This window comes from Alosa alosa, chromosome 15 (genome assembly GCF_017589495.1).
Source record: "Alosa alosa isolate M-15738 ecotype Scorff River chromosome 15, AALO_Geno_1.1, whole genome shotgun sequence".
NCBI lineage: Eukaryota > Metazoa > Chordata > Actinopteri > Clupeiformes > Clupeidae > Alosa > Alosa alosa.
Genome location: NC_063203.1, coordinates 6,798,868 through 6,824,167, shown reverse-complemented (window position 1 = coordinate 6,824,167; position 25,300 = coordinate 6,798,868). Strand labels below are relative to the sequence as shown.

General features: G+C 45.0%; 1 protein-coding gene across 4 annotated transcripts; it reads right to left on the bottom strand.

The window, feature by feature from the left end:
• Nucleotides 1–35: 35 nt before the first annotated feature.
• gdpd4a (glycerophosphodiester phosphodiesterase domain containing 4a) lies at nt 36–23,491 on the bottom strand. Of its 4 annotated transcripts, none has more exons than XM_048264992.1 (16): nt 20,071–20,311; nt 12,047–12,343; nt 10,988–11,091; nt 10,685–10,778; nt 10,225–10,284; nt 9,710–9,808; nt 9,367–9,460; nt 7,709–7,854; nt 7,292–7,374; nt 5,782–5,932; nt 4,965–5,189; nt 4,470–4,627; nt 2,963–3,110; nt 2,775–2,857; nt 2,394–2,473; nt 36–1,892 (listed from the first exon to the last, which is right to left on the bottom strand). In XM_048264992.1, exons 3-16 carry the CDS (start codon nt 11,068–11,070, stop codon nt 1,783–1,785), a joined length of 1,614 nt encoding a protein of 537 aa, XP_048120949.1. In that variant the 5' UTR covers nt 11,071–11,091; nt 12,047–12,343; nt 20,071–20,311; the 3' UTR covers nt 36–1,782. The 4 variants fall into 4 exon arrangements, with proteins under 4 accessions (XP_048120949.1, XP_048120947.1, XP_048120946.1 ...); XM_048264990.1 differs by lacking the exon at nt 20,071–20,311 and adding an exon at nt 22,772–23,491 and having other exon boundaries at nt 1,768–2,171; XM_048264989.1 differs by having other exon boundaries at nt 1,768–2,171; nt 20,071–20,312.
• Between the last annotated feature and the right edge of the window lie 1,809 nt (nt 23,492–25,300).

Genomic DNA, 25,300 nt, shown 5'->3' with positions numbered 1-25,300 from the left:
TGAATGTTAAAGTAAATAATTCAAACTCAGAAGTATTGCTTTAGAGAAAGTCTTTTTTGAAACATTTACAGAACATTTATAGTCATAAAACAGTACAGTAAAACAACATAAAGACAGATTAAATAAATAAAATCAGTATGGCCAATACATTTTGTACTGTCAACAATGCTACAGAATCTTTAGGTTTGCTGGAGAAGATGGCAGTATGGATCAGGGCATACAGTAATGACACTTACAACACAATGTATCAAATTCATTTTGTGTATTTAGCAGCTTACATGAGAAAGTGCCTCAGGTGCAGAGGAGATATTCCTGTTGCTTCACAAGCACTCGGCTGGAATCTGAACTACACACACATTCTCTCTCTCTTTCTCTCTCCCACACACACATACACATGTATACACACACCCCTTGGTTATTGTTTCCTCTCTTGGTGAACAACAGAGCAGTCACTTTGTCAAAGACCAGAGAAAAAATGCTTCTCTCTGCAGGTACACTTCATAGTACTGCAGACATCACAGAGAAACAAACACAAAATTGCAAGTGAGACCCAATTGTGGGTATCACCTCGATTTCAGTGACAGTCAAGGTGGGACCATCTAAACATTGTAATGCCTTATTTTCTGTAGTCCTGTTATGTGGCCATTCTAAGTTCCTTTCCATCAGATATTGTCCTGATTGTCCTGTTCATTAATAATTCACTGCTTCATCAGTCTGGTAGATTGTTGCTGAAGCATTGCTGGCTTGAAGAACACTGAGAGCAATGTTGAGTTTGGGACATGTATGTTGTGATTTGGACCCTAACAGACCTCCACTGAAGAGCCTTGGTGCAGCACTCTTGTGTTCCATTCTACAGATTGTACCAGGAAACGTTGCAGAGCAATTCGGAACATTCTAGAAAGCACACCCAACATGAGTTCTTTCATCTCATGTGGGGCTCAGGTTTTTCCTCAGCATTTCTCTTTATGGCACTTGTACTGCAGTTCTCTCACCAAAAGGCCAAAACATAAAAAGTGTCCATACCCTTTGAGTTTTGGCCACCGTAAATGCTCTCAGGTGACAGATAGAATACAATCAAAGCAGCAGAAGCCTCTGGATGTTGCACTTGCATTAGCTTGCATGCTTGAAATGGCAGCACTTGATAAAGTACATTCACAATAAATGAGTCATAAAGTCATCACTGATAAAATCCTTTTCTTGTAAAACCTGGTCTCCACTGAAACAGTAATGTTTCTATTCATTCAGCCACATGTAAAATATAACTGGCATACATATTTGCTGATGTTTTATACATTTAGGAAAAATATATATTTTTGCTTTAAGACTGAGTCCACTACATTCCTCCTGTTTTCTCTCTCACAGACATCCTGTATATCACAGAACTCTATCGCAGCATGATACCAGATCTGTCCACTGGGGGCACTGTGACAGATTCACTAGATTAACCTGCTCTTTACATAGAGATGATACCAAAGATCATTTATTTCTCTCAGAGAGTTCATTCAGGCTTTCAGCATCAGTCTCTTGTCATTGGCCAGGCCAAGTGTACAGACATGGATCTCTCCAGCTTCTCCTCAGTCTCATCTCAAATGCATCGATATTTGTACACAAGGAGTTCCGCACACAAAGTCCATTCTTTGAGAGGATGCAGAGTTAGAGGAACAGCAGAGATCAAGAGAGAGAGAAAGAGCACAGTAAATGATTGCTCCTCTCCTCTCACCATCAAGCTTCCCCCTCTTTCTCTTTCTCTCTCGTTCTCCCCCTGCTCTCTCTCCCCCTCTCTCAGACGAGGGGCTCCTCGGGGATGGTGGGCAGATTGGGCGTGTTGGGCAGGATGTGGGCCTCGCCACGCACGCTCATGCTGGACACGGACCACACGTCGCTCAGTTCCGCTGGACAGAGGGGGGGAGGAAGAGGTTACAGAGCGGCTCAAACACACACACACACACGGGCTCAACAGAGGTGAGTGGGTGAAGGAGTGTGACGGAGGGGCCGTGATGAGGGTGAGTGAGGTGGGGATGAGAGGGGTCACACAAGCACAGGGTAGCCATGCCTGGGCACGGAGGGGGTATGCAGGGACAGGGTGGGGTCCATGGGCAGGGAGACCAGCACGGGGGCCGTCCGCTCGGACAAGATGGGGTTCCAGCGAATCCCCAGGACATCCGACTGATCTGAGGTATACACACACACGACACACGACTCTTACTGACATGCATGGAATAGGCAGGCATGCATCACGGAAGAATGGATATGGATTTAATGAATGGGGTTATGGTGCTTACTGCAACAATGAGGTCGATTAGGAGATAGATGATTAGCAAACGGAAGTCTATGTGTTGGAGGGAGTGGGTGGGGCAGTGGGAAAAGAAGAGTTGTAAAGGAGATGGTCTTACCTGTCCGGAATTTGCTGTAGGGTCCATTCTCGTGTACCTGCCTGCTGCCTGACCAGAAAGGCAAACATCTCTCTCGCCACCTGAAAGAGGAGAAGTCGCAGAAGTGAAACACTGTGCTTTTGTTCCCCCTGCTCTTAAGGACACTCCCCAGAGGGGCCTCCAGACTCAAACTGCACCCTGCTCAGGTCTCAAGGCATCCAACATTTCAATCTTGTACTGAACAAACAAGGAAACATCCAAGGATTTATTTATGGAGGGCCCTGCACTTAAGTTATCACAAAATGTCAAAATGTCAATGTAGAGTGAATGCTAAGATAAGATATAAGCTCTTACTCTGAGTAAGTCCATGTGTGACTGTAGTACAATATGACACCAACTCACCAATGGAAAGCAAAGACCAGAACGATGAAGACAACAGACACAGCATCCGTTAACATCCACATCAGGCTGTACTGCTCTGGAGTCTGAGAAGATAAGAATATTGTGATTTAAAACATTTCAATTCCCACATTCTCATTTAACAACAGCTTGTTAAGGTTAGTTACAATAGGTTCCAGTTCCCCACTCACCATGAGGAAGAGTGGCCGCTGCAGGTTCTTCAGTATGTGCATGGCGTTGGTGGTGACCGAGTGGACGCCAGCGCACCAGGCCAGGGAGTAGAGCCACGGCTGACTGACCACATACAGGTTGGTGGAGATGTTCACCGTCGCGTACTTACTGGAAAGAGATAGACACACATACACTTTTGGTGAGAAAAAAAGACACCTTCCCTGAATCTTTTCTGTCCATGATCAAAACTAATAGCCATCTGCTGCTCTGGAGTGCGGCAGGCCCTATTTTCCTCTTGTCCGAGGACCCAGGCAACAACAAGGCTGTGTTTGCTCTCACATGAAAGTAAGGGAGACGGAGATTGTTCTAAGAATGTTGGCTCCGCTGAGGTAATAAAAAGGGAAAACATTCCTTTCATGGACCCTCTTAACTGGAACACATTCAGCCTCACAATTGAGATGGTTCCAATGTCAAACAAAGGCTCTGCAATCATGCTATAAATGGGCAAGGCCGTTAGCTGAGTCATTGTGTCCTCCTATGAACGATTCACTGCCACACTGTTGCAAGGACACATTTCCATACCGACAAAGCTATTGATGAATCAATTCAAACAGGACCCCACTGGCCTTGATATTCTATGCATGGAACAAATATCTGGATCCGAGACAAAGGGCACAGAACCGGAGCAGCTGCACTCCCCTGCAAGGGGAGAACATTTCGTTTTGGCCTGTGGAATGTTCCAGAAAACAAGGGAGACGTGATTGCGCGTTACATGTCCACGTGCTTTTTTGAGTGGGCCTGGCTCCCCCTTAATTGTTCCTGATGGATTATTGCGACTGTGAACCGCTACGGTAATTGGCGTTGCGCAACTGAGCAGAATGCGAGTGCCCGTCATCGTTCCACTCTGCCTTTGTGAAAAACTCTTTCCCTCCTGCCCCCCGCTCCATTCACTCTCACTGTGCTTAATTTCCTTTACAGCACTCTCACTCATCTATGGTGTCTTTACTCTTTACCCCCTCAATCATTCTCCCATTCAGCACTGTTATAAAGTGTTGTCTCTTTCATTTCCTGGCAGCGTGATGGCTGAAGTTTGGACATTCTGCACTTTCACACTGAGCACAGCCATGTGAGGTGAGTCTTATGCAACCCTCCGGGGAAGGAGGGAGGGAGGGAGGAAGCGTATTGTTGGGTTCAACTGTGTTTATCTTCTGCATCTTTGATACTGGGAGAGGGGTGCTAAGTGCAGGAGAGATTTGTTTGTGGAGACAGCTTTCCACCGAGACCGACTGAGACAATTTGTCTTAAATCTTAAATCTCATCTTAAATTAAGGTTAATTTTCTTAATCCACTGGCAGATAAATTTACTTGTGACTTGTTACTTGTGACTTATGTTACAGTATGTCTGTTTACGTGTGACTTGTTACTAAAAATACTTTTGAAAAATATCTTCATATTTTTCTGAAGTCATATGGAGCGATTTGAAGACTGCCAATGAACACAGATAAAAAGCCCAGCAGGGAGAATTACCTGATCTGCTCCTGAGACATGGAGCTGTAGTGGAGGTTGAGCCGGACGATGTGGTCCCGCTGCAGCTCCTCGATGGAGCCGCGGCTGCCCGAGGTCTGCTGCAGCTCGGGGTCCAGCTCCTGCACCAGCACCCGCTGCTCCGACGGCAGCCACAGCACCTGCACGAGCACAGCAAGCACACGCCTTTACAGCAGGACATTTACACAGGGACAGGACAGGAGAAACACAATAACAACTTTACTGGATGTAGTAAACTCACCACTTTAACGGATTACATCACCTACCTTCAGCTAGCCTAGAATAAGCAGCACTTTAGCTTTGCTGCATAATATAAGTGTGTAGCCTTAAGTGGTCCTAAAATTTAACAGCATGATGACGACAACTGATTTACAGAGCTTTTGAGAGGGGGCGTAATGACTGTGGTATGGAGGGGTTGATCGTGTGTGTACCTGGCTGGAGTAATGACTGGTATTGAGGGGCTGATCGTGTGCGTACCTGGCTGGAGTTGATGTAGGACTCATTGTGCAGAACCTCCAGGGTGCGTGTGATCCACGTGTCCCGGTACGGATGGCCCCTCGGTGGCCTGTGCAGGTCGAAGATCACCAGGCTCCCGTGGCGCGCCGCCAGGTTCAGGAACTCTATCAGCGAGGGGACCGTCTGGTTCTGCGTCAGCTCCTGCTCCTCCAGGCTCAGGGACCAGGCGGTACCAAATGGGTCCCGCTGCGACGAAAGGAACGGACAGACGAGACGAATGAGAACCGGGCATTACCCAGCCTGACTCATCAGTCACACAGGAGGGAGCCAGCGACTATATGTCATCCCAAACACACGCCATGTTTTGCTGTGTATATTGGAATGCATGCCCAGAGGAAAATACTGGTTGACTAATGCAGACTCATTGCCTGCAGTCATGCAATCTCGTCGCCTGGTAACTCCAGAGTGAGACTAATTCAAGGCTAAATCTCTTAATCCCTATTGATTTCCTCCAAAGGTTTTACAATGAATTCCAGCATTAATTAGTTATGTATGTTAAGGCATTCTGAGGTAGTGGTAACAGCCTTCAACAAAACACATTTTCAATGCTAAGCATGAAGGAAAGTTTCTAGAATGAATCAAAATGACCAACACACAGGAATCACAGCTTCAAAAAATATAGTAAGCATGAAATTCTATGAAAAATGCCAAAAAAAGCCTCACTACAAACAAGGGTAGTCATGACCTGCACTATACTGTTCATCTATAGCAATGAATCAAGTAAACAATGCTATACTGATGTCAGTGTTTATACTATCAGATCATAAGGTTCCTTCACCTGTAGGAACCAGGAACCAGCATCCAGCATCTCCAGTTCCGCCCAGGTGAACATGTCTGCCGGCATGTCTGTGCGGTTGGGGAAGACCTCACGGACGTTGGTGGTCCGCCGCAGGGTCCGGTCATGCATGAGGAAAGGCACGCCATCATAGCTGGAGAGGAAATGAGCAGATGTTAGAGACAAGGAGCTATTGATATAAAAACTAACAAGACCCACCATTTAGGCCTTCAATTATCCATTATCATGTTAAGGCTATTTCTTGACCATCAAAATACTTATTACAACTTAAATGAATATACTGTAGAAATGTAGATCAGTAAAGGCAATGACAAGTGAAAACGAACACAGACAAAATAACAAAACTCTCACTTAGTGTGTTTGTCTGAAAGAGCTCAGACAGGCTTGAGACAGAAAGGTGACAAAGGGTACGGACAGCTCATTTGCTTCTGTCAAGTCATGCTACCTTTACCTACGCACCACCATGTCCAAGTATAGCTATGTTACTACCTTTACCTGAACACCACCGTGTAGAGGAACAGGACGGCCTACACTATGTGTGTGCTGGTGTCATTAAACATGCTTAAGAGCACGTTAATCCAGTTAGCCAAACTCATCTTTCAGCGGGAGAAGCTTAACGGGGCTGTTGGTGGCGTGGTGCAGCAGATAGACCAACTGCGCATGGCTAATGTCTGATGTCTATAAATATCAGCCAACAGTCCGTCGCTGAGGCCTTGACCTGGGCCCAGCTCCAGTGAGTGATGGATGAATGGGGGTCACACGCAGCACGGAGAGGCAGGAGTGGCAAGCCTGACGCAGACCGTCCACCACCAATGACACAGCGGAGGACCAGCTGGGTCCTGCACTGGACTATGCTGCACGTGGCTTTAGGGAGGATCACTCAAATTCACCTCCCAGAGCTCAGTCATTTTGACATAACTGCCTGTTACTGTAGTGATGCGTGTGTGGATGTTAGTGATGCATGTGTTCACCCACGGGGTAGCAATAGTGTAGTGAGCACTTTCACAGGGTAACTGTTTTGTTTCACAAGGCCTAAAAATTAAACCATTTTGAAGTATCATTCCTTATGCTTTTGTTGAAGGATAAAAATGTTTGGACATGGACAAAACTGGTCACAGACCAATTTTAGATGCATTCGTCCAGGGCTGCTGGTGTAAACACTTGACAAAAATGTTGTTTTTTTTGCCATCAGTATAAGGTTAAATATTTGTTTAATATTTGTATTGTTCCTTGGGTTAAAATGTCAAGCATTTACCCTGATCATGAAATTACCCACATGCTATTTTTCAGGACAGGCGCTGCGTCAGTTAGCTATTGAATCATCAATTCATGTCACACATAACACCATTATGACTGAGTGTTATGCATACAAATGACACCATCAAATGTGATATAATTGACTGGCCACAGGCTATAGTATAACTGACGCAGGGTGTTCTGATAGGTGTGGCTAACTGTGCTATTCTAGTCTAGTCATAGAGGAAGCTGATACCTGATGGTGACGTCAGTCTCCAGGCCATCTCCCCCCGCCTCCACTGCCTTCTCAAAGGACAGCTGCGTGTTTTCTGGTGCAAGCTGGTTTCAAACACACCAATATGATAGCAGTCAGCAACACAACGGAACTCAATAGCAAGCACACCAAACTACTGTTATTACTATTGACAGATTCCTAATTAAAAATGTCCAAAAAAACTAATAATTGGGCATGTACAGATATGTATAAGTGAGTGAAAATATTAGGACTGTTATGGCACAACTGATTGCAAATATGTAAGCTCTGGTACTTCCTATGAATGCAAAATAATTTAATACATTGAGCCTACTGTTTCTTGCTGTATGATACACTGTTTTGTTGACTAATTAGCTGTGTTTACATGTTAAGCGTTGTTGTTGTGCTGTGCTGGCCTACCATGGGAGCTCCTCTGTGTCCGATGAGAGCTGGTGCTGGGCCCAGGGTGCCCTCCTCTTTAATGCAGGGAGAGTGCATGCCCAGGGGCACCAGGTATAAGGCAAACAGGACTGCCAGATAAAGCCCCAGGATAGCTACCTGCCGCACTGAAAACAGACACACCACACACACACACACACACACACACACACACACACACACACACACACACACACACACAAACACACAAAATTGACTCTTTGATCGAGAGAAAGTCAAAGAAGGACTCTTTCCAGATGGACTTGTCAGAAAAATAAAATAATGAAATAAATCTCTGTGTGAGATCAAGGTCTGGCTGCATTTTTTAAACCCACAACCAATATAGCATATCCACTAGAGTTGCAGCTAGTTATCTGACATTCATAAAAATGGATAGTATTTTGTTTATTGTATTATGACGTTGATTAAAAATGTGTGGTAGTTTCCCTTGGTTTCATTATCTAAACAGAACACTGAGGCAACAAGGGTGAACAGACTGGATTATGAAATATTGTACTGCGTGCTTCACCTACATGTAACACAGGTGTCTGTTTCAAATCAGAAAATAACATCATTATGAGACCCTATCATCAGTGAAGGAAGTCATTTGCTCTGGATATGGGTATCCACAGTGAGTATACATGTGCGTGCGGGTGTATATGCGTGTGTGTGTGTGTGTGTGTGTGTGTGTGTGTGTAAATCTGGGTGAGCTGTGGACGTAATAGTGACAGACAATAGAATTAATGTCTGAACGGAGACAGTCGTCAGCCACAGCTGGTGATGGAAGGCGGAGGTTAACCCCATGACTTGTTTTCTCACCCTCACTCTCTCTTTTCCCTCTCTCTCTCTCTCTCTCTCTCTCTCTCTCTCTCTCTCTCTCTCCCTGCATTAAGAGCTCTCTCTCAGTCTCAGACATGACTCAGCCACTTAACGCCCAACGTCACCACCGCCCAACACAAGGCCGTAGCCATGACAACCAGAGAATGGATGAGAGGAGTGACAGAGACCGTGAAATAGAAGTGAGAGAAGAGCAGGACGAACAACAAAAACTATGACGAGAAAGCTACCAGATGTGACAAGGATGTGACAAGGAGGCAGCTGATATTAAAAGATCATAATTAAAAGTGTATAGCGTAATATATACATGTAAATGATACTGAAATGGTACTTCTGGTGTATTTACATTGAGTGTCAATGTGGTGACTAAAAAAGTATGTTACAAAAATACCAGTAAATACTGGTGCCTTTAGGAAAGGAGAGTAGACAGTGAGAGAAAGAGAGAAAGGTAGAGCGAGAGAGGTGGAACGGGTGAGAGAGAGAGGGATGTGTGGTGAAGGATGAGCCCTGACTTCCACACAGCTGCCTTTCATTACTGCATAATGGCTCTTCACAAGAGCAGTCCCCTGTGACCATGCTTCTCCTGCATCCACCCTGACAAAAGCTCAACTGCTGGTCTCATGCTAGCCCTATTTTAAACACAGAATACCAAACGAGCATTGCGTCTCCGATGAGTCTTTTCAGGGAAAGCCTCGGTGAAATAAGGACACGGAGCTATTCCAAGGCCTGCCGCTTGCACGAGGTTGCACCCGACGATATGAATAATATAAAAACACTCCCTCATAATATAATGAAACACTCACCTCTTTTATTCATGCGGAAGAAGTGCAGGGCCACCGGCCACGACAGCAGCGTCATGAGAGACACCCCACCCAGATGGAGGAAAGGGGCCGTCACCTACGCAGAGGTGAGGAGGCTGGTGTTAAATACCTATAAATATCTATTTTTATTCACACGGTCTGGATCCTCGGTCGTGTTCATGGTCGTGAATGCAGTGTGAGTGTGTGTGTGGCTATGTGGTGTGTGTGTGTTGTGTATGTGTGTGTGGCTATGTTGTGTGTGTGTGTGTGGTGTGTGTGTGTGTGTGTGTGTGTGTGTGTGTGTGTGTGTGTGTGTGTGTGTGTGTGTGTGTGTGTCATCGCTCACCTGCAGAGAGAGCAGGAGCGTCCTCCACTGCCGGCTCCACAGGTCAGACAGCACTGCCGTGGCGCTGATGGAGAAGGTGAGGGTCACCAGGATGCCAATCTGTCCCATGCACAAGCACACAAACACAAAGTAGAGAGATGCTGGTCAGCTCACCGCACCACTGACCACCACAGAGCACCAGTGAGAGGTCCCTGCCTCGGGTAATTGCCTAAAGTAGAGGGCAGGGACCCAGCCTTAAGTGAATTCATCGGGCAGCTCAGGAACCAGGAGAATACTTAATCAGGCCCTGATTCACTACAGGTGCCAACCACAGGATATCGAAGTTTGCCTCCACACAGCGACTGCTGAAGGTTACATCTTTGAGATATATTCTGCTAGTGTACAATTTGTGGGTGCCATCAAGTTCGTGGCAGTAAACTTCAGTAACTCAGGGCCTCTGTGTGTGTTTTGGTGTGAAGTGTGAGGTGTGTGTGTGTGTGTGTGTGTGTGTGTGTGTGTGTGTGTGTGTGCATTACCTTGTGGCTCCAGTGCAGGTAGAGCCTCTGTCCCTCGGAGAGCAGGCACACTGCCAGGAGCTGCACATAAACACAAGCCCACGGATCAGTCCCCCTCACTCACACCACAGAACCCTCTAGGCACACACTCAAAGGAATGAATTAATGATAACTTTCCTCAGTGCCTCTACACTATATATCATGTATGGCTCATAGCCCATGTTGCAATATTTACAAGCAAAGGCAAGATGGAGAATCCTTATTTTCCCTTTGTTTCATCATGTGGGCTTCAGAGACACTGGACTAGAACTATTTAATCCCCATTTATTTTGTACACCAAGGCCATTAGCAGGCAAAAGAAAGATCATATGATAAATTCCAACATATCAAATATCCCATTTGCCATAAACCACCATGAAATGACTGCATGAATACAGGCTTTGACTGTGGACTGTTTTATGTTTTATGTTTGTGTTCTCACCAGCAGGATGGCGATGTAGGTGAAGAGGGCTGCAGCCACCACCAGCAGCACAACTGACCAGGGGAACCAGAAGCCCAGGTTCCCAAAGTTAAACCTGCACACACACACACACACACAGACAGACAGACAAAGGTAAGTTGAATGTAATTGTATTCATCCTGTACACACACACACACACACACACACACGCACAAACACACACACACACACACAAAGGATGAAGAAGTATCTGAGTAGAGTATTACACTGTATATCACACTGTAATTACTGTGATCTTCAGAAAACTTGAGTGTTAAAACCCACCAATCAAAATCATCATAGTCATTCTGAGCCTCACTCCAGAAGTACAGGAAAACCAAGGACAGGAAGAACGTCACAATGAGCATGCCGAAGCTGCCACACTCCAACTAGAGAGAGAGAAATGCAATGATAACATTAGCACCCAGCTCACATCTGCTGCTTAGAGACCACAACAAAGACAAGATGCTCCATAATTCATCGAAAGGCGGAGAAGAAGCTGTGATAGTCGGGGAATAACGTCAGAATCCTGACCTTCATCAATAGCATGTGTCATCCTCTCATCACACTGAGAGAGAGAGAGAGAGAGAGAGAGAGAGAGAGAGAGAGAGAGCGAGAGAGAGCGGAGCAAAAAACAGCATGACTAATGCTGCCACTGGGCTTCCTCTCTCTCAGTGAGGACAGTGTGATGAACACTGTTGCTGGTACTGTGGCTAAAAATAATAATAATATGATTCTGAATACAGCCATTGGGCTGGGGCTTCCTTTTCTAGTGAGCTCTCTCGCTCACAGCTTTGCACTGAGTCATCAAAGAGATGTGAAATCCAAATCAGCACAATCCCACTACAAAGGCCCTGGCAAGCAGTTTGCAACAAGAGCAGGGTCAGCTCACGTGCATACTGACGTGTGTGTGTGTGTGTGTGTGTGTGTGTGTGTGTGTGTGTGTGTGTGTGTGTGTGTCAGCATCTAATCAATATAAACAGGTGCACGTGTTTGTGTGCGCTTGTGTCCATGTACATGTAAGGGAATAAGGGAATTGGGGTGCATTGGATTATTAAGAATTCATTGCCAATGTCTATACAGTACGTGTTTAGGGAGCAAAAAAAGACAGTGAGACTTAGTGGGAGGAACAGGAAGAAATGAGAGAGCAGGAAGAAAAACAGATACGAAGAAATAGAGAGATAGATAAGTAGATACATTAGGTAGACGGCGAGAGAAAGATAGAGGGAAAGAGAGAAAATAAGAGAAACAGATAGAGAGAGAGAAGGAGAAAGAGAGACAGAGAAATAGAGATAGAGAGAGAGAGAGAGAGATGGAGAGAGATGGAGGGAGGGGGGAACTGACCCTGCTGCAGCAGCACTCCCCAGGCTGGGCTCGTGCCCGCTGGTAGCGCCTCCATTGGCAGCCGTAGAGGCCGGCCAGGCAGGAGACGAAGGGTTGGTGTTCATAGCGCTGCAGCAGCTGCCGCCGCACCACCTTTAGCTTCCCCAGCTTCAATTTGGACAGAGTCACGGGCGCGGGCCCAGTGGGTCATACACACAGCCGCATGGCAGCAGGCCTCCCGGCCGAGGGGAGGAAGCCAGGTGAGGAAGAGGAGGTGGACGGAGAGGAGGAAGACTTCACTCAGCTCCCAGGGGCCTTCTGTGGGGAGGGAAATGGAGAGAGAGAGAGAGAGAGAGAGAGAGAGAGAGAGAGAGAGAGGCGTTGAGATGAGCGAAACGGAACTGTGGAGGAGAAAGGTGAGACAGATCACTTCCTCAGCATCTTTCTGTCTGACATAATCATCACAGTCCCTCTGAGTTCAAGCTGCCTGACTAAGTTGTCACGATCAGTGCAGTGACCAGTCACCTGTCAAAGTGAAATTTGATTTTTGAAATGTGTGAGACTTTTAATGCAACCTCCTGACTAAGTTGTCACGATCAGTGCAGTGACCAGTCACCTGTCAAAGTGAAATTTGATTTTTGAAATGTGTGAGACTTTTAATGCAACCTCCTGTCAGATAACAATCCCACATGGCCATATCACATCCAAAGCAACTCCAAAGCAACTACATCCAAAGCAACTAGCATCATCCCTAGCAACACACACTGCCACCTTATTTCCATAAAACAAATAGTACCATGTAGATAAAGTCAATAGCTCAGTAAACCTCCTTAACACAGATGACAAAGGTTTCCATTGGTACCAAGTATGTCGATCCTTCTGGCTTATGAAAACAGACGAAGTGACTGCAAAATAATAACGTCATGTACAAAAACCAACTGCACACCCATTACACTCATTTATCGATAGATATGCCACGCATGTCAGATGAAAGAGGAGACACAGAGCTATCATTTGATACCAAGTACATCCTTCTGGGTTATAAAACAGACGAAGTGACAGCAAAATAATAACTTCATATAGCTCGATTTACCTCACGTATTTGTCTGTTTTGTGGCAAAGCATGTTTATAATCCAACGCTATTGTGTGTTTCTTTATGGCAAAGAATGTTCATAATCCGTTTTTGAGATTGAGCAAATTCCTGCAGGCAGGGATGGATTACTGCACAGGCCTACCGGGCCCAGGCCCAGGGGCCCAAGGGGTCAGGGGGCCCTAAAGCTCAAGCCTTTGCAGGGAATCATTTCCTCAATATCAACAAATCAGGATGTAGGCTATGAATCTGATTGAATTTAGTATTGGCCATCCCCAAAATGCACCAGAATACAGGAAATCACTAGCCTGGGTGTTCCCATGCTGCCTTGCGCGCGATTTGATTCACGCTGCTAAGGCAGCCTGGAGACCATGGATCAAATTTTCGCCTGAGATAGGGAACCAATCACAGAACAGGGGGGAAAGCAAGACGATGATGAGCTATGCACAGACGCATTTGATAGACATCCGTGGCATCCAATAAACGGATCTGGGCATTTTTTTCAAATACGAGAAAATTAACGTTTGGTTCCCAGACCACGTCTCATTGAGACGTGGTGGCGCTAGCCAGGCTAGGAAATCACATCAAACAAATTAAAAAATCTCTGGGGGAGGACCCACAAACCCCCCCTCCCACATATATGACAATAAGTGGGGGGCCCTTAATACATCTGGGCCCAGGGGCCCAAAAGTTCATAATCCGCCCATGCCTGCATGGCATCCAATTCAAGGCTCACATTGAATCCCAATTTGTTCGACAAATAAACACCTTTTTTGCCTTTACTTTGTTCATGGCAATGCAGTAAAAAGTTGTAGAGAACCATGAGTGCAGAACGCTAACACGTAAACTCGGGTCAAGTCAGGTCAGATCAGATCAGTTCGTGTTACAGATATTGAGCGCGGAAAGGTCATTTTTAATCACTAAACAAAAAAATGGCATTTATTTCTATAAGGCGCACACCACATATGTCTGTAAATTGCTTAGCCCCAGAGAATCCTTCCACCATGGCAATGATATTGCCAGATTCAGGACAGTCTGCCCTACACACACATGAAATGCATGTAGAGCTATGAGCTTGCTGTGGTGAGTTATGTCAAAATATAAGAATTTGTATAATACACTTTTATTTTAATTCTTTAAAAATCAAAATAAAATCAATGCTAGTACTAATACATGAAATTATGGCAGATCTAGACTCTGCCGGCAAATAAAACAATATATAATATGGTGTGTGGCACTTACAATGACCAGAATAAATCCTTATGAATAAAGGTAGTGAAAATGCCCTAAAAACATCTTAGAATCCATGCAAAAATACTTAAAAAACAATTATTTAATAAATATTTCAGGGAAATATAAGTTGTATGTGTATGAGCATGTGTTTATCAGTTCCAAAGTTTAATAAATTAGACACTGATGGCACAGTGCTCTGTTTTAAGTCTTTTTTTCTCAACTAAAAATGCTTTGCGCTGGTTAGGGGGTACTTAAAAAAATATTTCACAGGGGGTACATCACTGAAAAAAGTTGAGAACCACTGGTCTAAGGTATCTGCCATTTCCAGCCCAGAGTCTGTCTGTGTTCCCCTGGCCATGTTGCTCAGGCACCCAGAGATGAGAGGGGCGGGATGGACACAGCTGGTCTTCTCATGAAGGACCTCCACCTGATGCCTCGGACACCTCAGACATCAATAGGCATTAACAGCTACAGAGGACTCCCAGACAACCCAGAGTATCTCTACCTGACACAAAACAGCAGGCATCTACCTGGAGTGGACACTACTCACTACCCACAACTGTGTAGGTACTGCTTATAACATAACAAAAACATACTTGAAAAGACTCCTCAAAAGCGGTATGATAAACAGTATACTGGTAGTGTATTCTATGAAACGTATTTATCCCCTGACGTCACATTCTGTGTGTTTGGGGACCACAGTGACCCTTCTCAGAGGTCACAACACTGTCCTGGAGTCATAAGGGACCCAGACTCTCATCGCAAGGACACTGACCCGCATTGTCAGCATAAGGGGAAGCGAGCGGCAGTGTTTTCTATTATGGTCAGCAGATAGCCACAGCCAACACAAGTGGCTTTTCCTTGCAAAGACATTCTGAATGTATTCTACAAACATTAACATGAATCCTGGTCGCTTTACATAAAAGTTTACAATTAACAGTTTGAAAAAGTATCATAGCAATCCCTCTCTGATTCAGATGAGGCAATGGGGGTTGCTGGCTGAGATAAATTTAAAAATCTTGCAGACTGACCAGATATGAGTCAATGAGTCAAGATGGTGATGTCTTGTGTGTCAAACTGTCACGTAGTCTATGTTTTACGAGCAGCTACAGTATGAGCAAGCCCAATAAAACTATAAAACAGATCTTTGCACGAAAGCACATTTCCTTAGAAATGGCAGACTGGCTTTGAGGGGAACTCTGGTCCCAGACTTCTAATGAAATGTAGTTGTACAAGGAAGGAGATCAAAAGCACTGGTCAAAGTGGTTGTTGTAAAAATGGTCATCAGTTAACCTGAAAGCAAAGCCACTGAATCATGCCATGTTAGTACCAACCAGCATTAAGCATTTACTGTAGTTAAACATGACTGGATAATATTTCTGAGGAATTTACAGCCGAGGTGTGGACATGCCTTCCTACTGCCTGTTTGTGCCAATTCCTTAACATTCCAGTCGCTTACTGTAGCTCGTTCTGTTTACCCCTATTCGGAAAAACAAGCTGCCCCTTTTGAAAAGCTTCCTGTCAGGTGATGGTAGCGACAGTGACAGGTTCAGGTTCAGGTTCAGGTTCAGGTAAGCCCTGTGGAAATCTGATGAGTCACCCATAGCATCTGGCCCCATCTGTGGAGGTTCTGGGGGCTGCGACTTTCCATGGTGAAGGACACGCAGAGGAGGGAGTGTGGAGAGTCATGGAGCATCACAAAGGGGCTTCGGCTGACTTATTCATTAGCAATCTGCTGGGACTGGAGCAGACGGTGGGTGGGGGGGGGGATTAAAGGGGAGATTGGGGGAGACGGGTAAGGTGATATCACCCAGAAACATATGTCTGATGGAGCCGGAGACACGCACGGGGCAGAGCTGGCAAAACACGAACGCAGTGAGCTGCCACGGCAACGAGACGACACGCTCGCCCCCTGAAAAGAGAGCGGCGAGTGGAATGAGCCCATGTGCCAAAACAAGCACAATAACAACTAGAGGAAAATGACTCATGCCCAGACAGACAAGCATGAGATAATCAAATAGCAGTTTTCTGGTGGTGGACACGCAGACAGATTATAGAGGGCTTTTAGAGGAAAACTCAGAAATACAGGCAGAGCTGAAGAGCATCTCAAGGGCATTCTGTAAATACTGGGCACTAGGCATTGTGAAGGGAAACCATGGGAGAGCCATTTCAGCATCATCCTACTGGAGAATATACAGGCAGTAATGAACACTGGTTAGTTGGCTCTTATTAAGCTGCCCATGCAGAACTTCATGGTAATTTGTTCCTCTTTTCTCTAAAAATAGAGAACTCGCTCTTCATTAGAGTGTTATAAGTTGAAGATCACTTATATAAATATGAATTAATTACTACGACAAGCCTTAGATCCCTCCATACACCCAGGTCAGGCACCCAGTTTGACCAGTGGAGTGGGGTGTCATGGGGGGTCAGCCCAAAGCCTGCAAGTCTAAATCCATCAGGAAGTGGTTCCAGCCAGGCTGTGGGCAAAGTGGCGCAGTGCAGGGAGATCAGAGGTCCAGTGGAGCCTGCCGCCCGACCAACGCTAAACCCCTTAGGGGATTACAGTAAAAATAGGCTCCTCTTTTTCCTGGCCCAGCACAGGGGCCCCTGAGGGCCAGGCCATGGGAAGCACATCTAAGGACATGGAGACGATGCCTTGACGTGTAGTCAACATATAGATAGATATGATTTAGATCGGCGCTAGGCAGATCTCAGGTATACGTCATCAGAGATGTCAGAAAAGATCCAATTACTTTCAGATACAACTGAGGCACATGGAGTCTCTTGAGTGACCATAAGAACAGATGGAGCAGGAGCGAGTTTGTATGATGACAGTGTTTACCCCTTTGCAGGCAACAAAGAGTGGGCAAGCTTGGACAGCATTCTCTGCTCTATAAGCGAAACACATATTAAAACGCCCCCTCTAGTTTTGGTTCTGAGCTCTGAGCGACAGCACTGAAACTTCCCCGAGTCTCTTTTCCTCCACTTAATAAGTCTGAGTGATGGGGAGTCTTAACGAGAACACCTCCACAAAATGTCCCCTCTCTGATTTGTTGTTGTCATAGCAACAATTGTCCATGGGAAGGGAGGGGTCCAGGTCGGTCCTAATGGATTGCTGGGAGGCAGGTGATTTGTATGCAGGGCTCACTCCTTTAGGCTCTCCCACCACCATCCTTATCCAAGAGGTAAATCACTTGTCTGTCCATGCCCATGCTGGCCAATGTGTCAAAGTCGATCAGAAATATTGGATCCTGATTCTAAAAGCTATTGATTTTACATGGCATTCTAATCAGGCCCCTGGGCTAAAGACAGGGGAGCTAAAACTTGGTTAAAAGTTGCAACATCAACATTGCATGATTAGTCATAAATAATCAAATCCTCAATTTGATTGAGTTACAATCAGCTTTAGCTATTAAGGCGTGACGAATAGAGAAAGAAACTTCAAAGTACATATGCAACTTTATTTAGAAATATTGATGAACTTAGTCTAGACATTTAAAAAATGATTGGATCTGCAACAATTCAGAAATGACCCACAACACAAATGACCCATTTTGCAGTCTTACTCTGTAAACATGACAGCCTCAAATCGTGCATTTCGGAGCCTAAGCTATTATTGTTGTGTTCATTTTCTAGGCCACATTAGAGGAATTACAAAGCGCCTTGAGGTTTCGCCCAGCATTAAGGTCGGCTGGTCTAGATCACTTATTAGGTAATGATACGTCTTTCCATTATGGAGAATGGCCTAGATGGGAGCACAGGAGGCTTCATCATTGCCAAGCTGAGACAGGTACAGTATGCAGCTCACTTCTGGTCACTCCACTGCACAAAAATAATTACATTCACTAGATTAACTTTTCAATGTGAAGAATAGGCCACAAATGCCACATCATGGAAAACCAGGATAACAAGGATGCCTGCATAATTGAATCAAGGAGTGCTGTCATCAACATGCTAGAGATAGGCATTTCGGAAATAGGTTTAACAGGATGTGAGGTAAGGGACCAAAAAGAACTAGCCTGCGCTCCATGGTTAGGTAGGATGTGTGACACTTGCTCTGTCCTCCCCTCAGATAGTAAATGAAAGTGGTTCCATGAGGTTGACTGTGTGCACAGCCATTTGACTAATAAACCTGTAAACGCTCTACAATAAAACAACAAAAAGACAGTGAGAGATGTTGGGGGAAGACTTTTGCCATCTGGCATGTGCTGATGGCATTACAGACAAATTACACAGGTTAAAGCCAGTCTAACACAAACATGCCCTACACTGTATTTTAGCAACTGGAACATATAATATATAATAAAATAGTATTTAAAATGTCTGCCATTCCATAACAATCAAACTAATGTGGCCTTGCTCTTTCTCTCTCTTGGTCATTTATGCATTGAGATTATGGTTTCAGTAGTAAGCATTGTTCTCCTTAAGTAAACTCTCTGGGCTCAACTCTGACCTGTTTCTTGTGCAAATCACTAACACACCCAAAGAACATCCGACAACACACAGACCACTGGAGCCACAACCAACCCTTGCGTAGCAGAGCTCCAGCCAGGGGGGTGAGAGGAGTACGCTTGTCCAGAGAGAAATAAATAAACAAAAGTATGCAGACAATAGATCACTGTGGTGGCAGCGCTTACTGTTGTTCATTCTTTCTCTCCCTGCATCACCCCATACCAGCATATCTCACCAGCAGGCACACTACACCAGCCCAGCAAGGGGAGGTGGGGTCGCTCAGGAAGAATTTTGTCATCCATCCGCACTACCTAGCCCTGAGCTCTGTCATCAACTTCAGTCTCCCCCATTCATACTGTGAAAAACAGCTACAGAGAGAGTGAACATAACAGAGAGAAGGCTGAAGACAGGACACAGGACCACGGATCGGTTTACAGTTGGACAGGGAAGAGACAATTACATTGCCACGATTCTCTTTCCCCTTAAACAGTGCAATGCTGCATTACAGCAACATCATGTTCCTCGGGCAAAAGCCTCCTTCTCTCTTTCTCTGTTTCTCTCTCTAACACGAACGCTGGCACACTTCAACATCCCATTTATCACTGCGTAGCTCTCTTCATTACTGAGGCAAAGTAAGACAAACAGTCTGCAGAAAAGATAAATCAATTCAAATAGATAAGGAGGAATGCTTCTTCTTAATTAAATTTCAAAGACACATTAATCAAACATACATATAAATTGACTGACCTGCTCAATCTCAGTAGTGTAGCCTACTTAAAACCCACTACAATATATGCAGGCTACACAAGCAAAGCTAAACAAATCAGCAAAAACTATTTTACTTGTGGACTACATAGATTTAAATAATGTATGACTGTCAGGAACTATTCAAATGTTAAACAAAAACAGAAACGTCTTTGTTACCAAGGAATTCTGTAAGTCTCATAATAAGCGGCAAGTAGCAAAAGAACTGCTGTCGCATTGAAACACTTGGCCGTGGACAATGCCAAACATCCAGCTAGGAGAAATTCACTATTTGCTCTTACTACTGCTGCACCACATGTAATTTACTACCATGAGCCTTTCTGTTAATTCCAAAATTACAATGTAAAAGAAATCTCTGTGCCAGTCTCTTCGTGCAGTTCGTTCAGTTCCCTGCGCAGTCGTTAAAAGCGAAGAAGGGCACAACCATATAAGGTTTTCGGCAATAGCCTACATCCTAATATTTAACAAATTAAAATATCACTAAAAACGAATCGCTTATCTTACCAAGAGTTAGCTGGCCGTTTCGAGCTGTCACCTTGTCTTGATGACGATTTCAACTCTATACTGCCGCTGCTCTGGGAGTGAGTGAACGACTAGAATGCTACCTCGGCGAACTCAGGCGCTGTGGGCAACATGCGCAGGTAAGACAACGAAAAAGAGGCTCCGATTATTGCTGTCCACTCCCACCTGTTGCGACTACACACCACCTCTCTGCCTCTCTGTGTCGCTCGCCCTCTCGCTGTTACTAATAGACACCCGACACTGTACTGCTTCTAGCCAATTATGAGTGCTGCCAAGACAACATAACAAGTCCTCATTGTTTCCAACACTGGGTAGTCGCAGTAGCCTAATTTTACAGAGGGATTTGTCATTTCTAACAAGAAAAATAGGGCTAAACATTTACTCTGGTGTCTAAAAAGAGGTTTAACCTGCCCTGTGTAGGCCTACACAATATAAGCGTGTGGCATAACTTCGATTGTCCAGACCACTGATCTATAAAGAACACAGTGGTCCAGACAAGGACAAGAGTTGCACAAGGTGATTAATACCGCCTGATAGCTCTGAGTCTGAAGTATGAGACCTGATGTATTTTGCCCTATTTTAAAACCTGGGTGGGCTACTTGGATTAAATCCATATTAGGGGCCTTATATTTGGTCTCATTTGCTGGTTTTAGTTATGGATACAGTCTTCTCTGAAATGGTACACTAGCCCTATATCAGCTGAAAACAAAAACAAAACAAAACACAGCATTTAACTTTAAGATACCAATGCGATCAATGAGTAGTCAACTAGCCTTGAAATAATTAAGGTGTCCTCTATAGAAAACCTTGACATAATAGACATAATATTCCTACTGTATAATGTACCTAACCTGTGCTGCAGTATCAACCAAGGACATACACCTGCATTGGGATGAAAAAAGTTTATTGTTTACAGTCACCACACCACTCACAAAGCTCATTAATATTGCATCTCAGCAGTCCACCCATATTTTCCAAAGCAAAAAAGTCCATCAACAAATGCATAAACACACAACAGGGCAGGTACTCCAAGTAGGCCTATGTGTTTTAAGGTAACTCAGAGTACGTTCTAAACCTCCTTAGAGCCCTGTGGCCTTGTTCTGCTGTGGTAATGAAGCCGAAGGCCTTATCTATTGCTTATGTTATATATATATATAACACTACCAGTTTTGTTTGGATTTTCAGATGAACTGCATTGGTTAGTCCAGACCCACATATTCCTCACCAGCCTATTAACAGAGGTCAGGGAGACCAGCCCTTTCAAAACTGTTCAGCAAACTCAATAAACTCTGCTCACAGCCTGAAACCTGAGCATCAAAGAAAACGGAAGTTATTAAGACCTTACTTTTGGAAAGCAAAGCTAATATCAGGTAACCAAACTATCTGGCAGTGCTATTCAAGGTGTTTACATCACCTGGTTCTGCATACGCTAATACAAAAGCAGACTCTCTTACATGGTAACAAAGGCTGTATAACCGACATAGGGTGAAGGAGCAAGAATAGTATCCAACAGGCCTTTATAATTTGAGAATTGAGGCTAAACATGAAACATTTAAATTGTGCATCTTTCTCTCTCTCTCTCTCTCTCTCTCTCTCTCTCTCTCTCACACACACACACACACACACACACAGCTTGCATACAGGCTTAGTCCTCTGGTGGATATAATACTATTTCACCACACAGAGCTGTACACACATACAGCTTTGGCAACGTCTCTCATCATCAAAGTGTTATATCACACTTATTTTACTGTTATATTAAGCAGCTATTCCACCACATCCAAACAAAATCTAGCCTATTTATTCTTCTGCTGTGTAGAGCTGAGCAGCTCCTTTATTCATTCTTTTAAAAGCCTTATTCTACATCATCCACCCTATCTTCATTTCACCCCTTAAAAAGCTCCAATTCCAATAACAGCCATCTGGAACACTGCAGCATATGGACGTCACCATCTTTCAGAGCGGCTTGGCGAGGTGAAAGCAGCTGCCTCTGGAGTGGGTCTGGGCTACATCTGCACCAGGACCAGCTGCAGCCAGAGGAAGGAGCCGGGGCTCGGCTGGGTTCCGCTCCAGTGTATTGATCGGAGGCATCCGTCTCTCTACCCACTCCCTTACTGATACCATATCACAGAGGGAAGACTACAGTCTTATGCAATACCAGAGCAAGCTAAGGCCATTAAACACACACATACACACATACACACACACACACACACACACACACATACACATCACACAAACCTTTGTTGCAGATGTTTCTATCAAGGACAGCAGAGAGAGTGGAAATACACAGAGACAGACATAGACAGAGAGGGAGGGAGGGACAGTGAGACAGACCCGAGTTGTGTACATTGCTCACCATGACAATCTAACTAGAACATTTTATCTACTTCAATGCTGGCTTTCACTATGACCTTTGGTCTGTGTATGACACTCACTGAATGAGATTGTATAAACTCCAACATTTCATCCAACCCAGTTGCTCACTGGTGAGCGCGTGTCAAAAGTATGCTAAGCAATCACAACCGTGCCGGAAATGTTTATGGGACAGGTGTAACCAATTATTAGTTTTTGAAAAATCAATCATATGCCCATAAAAAACATAAAAACAAACAACTATTGCAATAGTAGTAGTTGTAATGCTACAATCTCTGTGCTATATGTGGTTAACATAATTCCTTACCTCAACAATAGTTTAGTGGAGAAACTTCCGTTCACCCCCTATTCAGATGTGTGGGTTGAGAAAGTCTGTTCAATAACTTAAGATGGAGCGTTGCAGACCGTTGGGATCTCCCGGTAACGGTGGAGCCAAGACGGTCAACTAATGCCGATAGTATTGGTTCTTTCGTATGTGCACGTGAGCCCCAGGTGCCCGAAGAACAGAGGAAGGAATCCCGTGACAGGTTTACCGCAGTCAGCTCTCATGCCACTTAAGCGCGCGTGTTACAACGCGTGATACAGTTGATTGCATCTTGCGCAGTAATTTGGATGCGCGTGAGGCAGAAAGGAGGAGATCGATCCCTGGGCTGCATTACGCAATCAGAGACTGTCCAACAAGCAAAAGGCATCAGCGCTGGACACGAGAGGGTGGAAGGAATCTCTCGGAGAAAATCAACAAGGAAATGAATCTTCAGGCGAAATACACGTTCTCTGAAAACCCATCTGCCGTTGTGAGCATGTTCTCACAAATTTCACAACACTGGAAATGGACACCGCCACACCGCGTTCGCGGTCTCACTATAATGTTTATTGCGTTATGTCCCCTAGCCCTCTTCCTCACCCCAAGTAATCAAACCTCAAAGGCGTATTCTTGACAGCGGGTGGGAAATTATTTATAAACCGCAGCAAGATTACAACCAGCCTTTCCCCTCAGTGTTCATTACGCTGCTGCTGGGGGCAGTTAAGTGTTCTGGTTGAATGAGATGGCCTTTGGAAAATGTCATGACCTGTGTAACCACTGAGGTCACGCCGATCTACAAACTCTAGATCAGTTGCGTGAATCAGTCACCCACCCAGGAAGACCCAAGTTCAACTCAGTCCCAGTCCCGATGAAAATTAATCATTAGTAGTTGAACTTACCACCCCAATTAGCCGGAACGCAGGGCGAACTCCTGCGTTTGATTGGAGACTACAAAGCCGCTTAGAGCAGAGGGGCCACAAGAGGTGGCGATTAAACAGATAAAACAGATGTTGCTTTTTCTTCATCTCCCGCTGGATTACAACGCACAGGGCGAGTTGGCTGTCGAGATAAAGCGCCATACATCAGACGCAGTCAAAGAGACAACCACTTTACCGATGATAACTTTGTTGTGCAACACACTCACTACTGCTTAATGAAACCACCCGATGGTCTATTGACAGTACCACAACAGGTTCTATTGTAGTACTGCCAATACATAATTGATGTAGTGCATGAAATCACTAAGTCTGGTAGCCTAACATCTGTGTTTATGTTTAGTGTAACATGTTTTAGTTATTACAAACACAGAGCATGGCGTAAATGTAAACATTTATCCATAGAATGTAAGCTGACATTTCACTGGAATACTTTGACACAGTGTACAGTGTACTCTGACTTTGTGTGAGACATCCTGGTTGGATATGAGGATCAAGTTGCATAGCCTACTGTGGGGCATCTAACATATTGGTTTGCATGATCACATTAGGCATCGTAACTAATGCCCAGACAGCACATCACATTCTTAGCTTAAATCAGTGAAGGCCTATGATTTTTTATAATATTATTGTCATTAAACAAATAAATGAACGCATAACAGAAAAGTTGTTCCTGAGCTCAGCGTAGTGTGTGTACATCCGGCTGGGGAACTTTGCAGCATTTCTCTGCAGCAGCCTCAGTTATGTAAGCTGCGCCTGGCTTTGCCAATGGGGGTGACAGCATAATGAGCAATGTCTGCAAGATGGAAACACTGACAGAACTGATCAGTGGTGCCAACTGACCCACCCAGGGCCGGACTGTATGAGGAGAGAGCTCGGGCCGAACCCTCATCCTCTGGGGCAAGTCCAGGGAGTCCCGCGAGCCCGCATGAATGGAGCAGCAGCGGACCTAACAACACTGCAGCACCTGCAGTAACACCTAGGTCTCCCATGGCAACAGTGACATCACCGGAATGCTGACCTTCGAGATGCGAAATGAAAGAAGGATGCTGCAGTAGTGTGAGTAAGAAGCCCTGCTCAGTGAGCGACGGAAACGGATGTGTGGGAAACCAGAACATGAAACCTCCCAAGACAGTGGGCTTTTACCCAGTTTTGCACTTCTTATTCAGTTCAGTGCCTTTTACAAAATGGAGAAGCAGCTCCCGTGAGTTTTCCTTTACCAAATGAGGCCATGCTAAGAAGGTTGCCTTGCTGGACACCACACAGCTTAAGGTCTCTTTTTCCCCCATCCCAGCTGCCTGGTCATTTAAAAGCTTTCTCCTATACGGTCTAATGGTTGGAGACCTTCCAAATAAAAGGCAAAGTGAGGCTGTGCCATAGGCTGGCATAGAGCTGTTGTATGTAATGAGAAATGCTTATACAGCGGGCTCTGTGCCCTGAGAGTCCCCCTCTCCCCTGCCTTCCCCGCTTTACAGGAATACTGTGTCCTTGTCAAATTGTCACACGTTGGCCAACATCCACAGCTCTATAGGAAACCTCTCCAGCGCACCGTCAGCAGGATTTCCACTAGGGAGGGAATTCATCGTGCAGAGAGGAC

Bases quoted from the DNA above. Each gene is read 5' to 3' on its own strand.
- gdpd4a (XM_048264990.1), bottom strand. From the start codon at position 11,070: ATGCTCATTGTGACGTTCTTCCTGTCCTTGGTTTTCCTGTACTTCTGG. The intron at 9,809-10,224 runs GTAATGCACACA...TGCATGGGACAG, and splicing joins ACCTGCACTGGAGCCACAAG to ATTGGCATCCTGGTGACCCT. The intron at 2,172-2,393 runs GTAAGACCATCT...TGTATACCTCAG, and splicing joins CTACAGCAAATTCCGGACAG to ATCAGTCGGATGTCCTGGGG.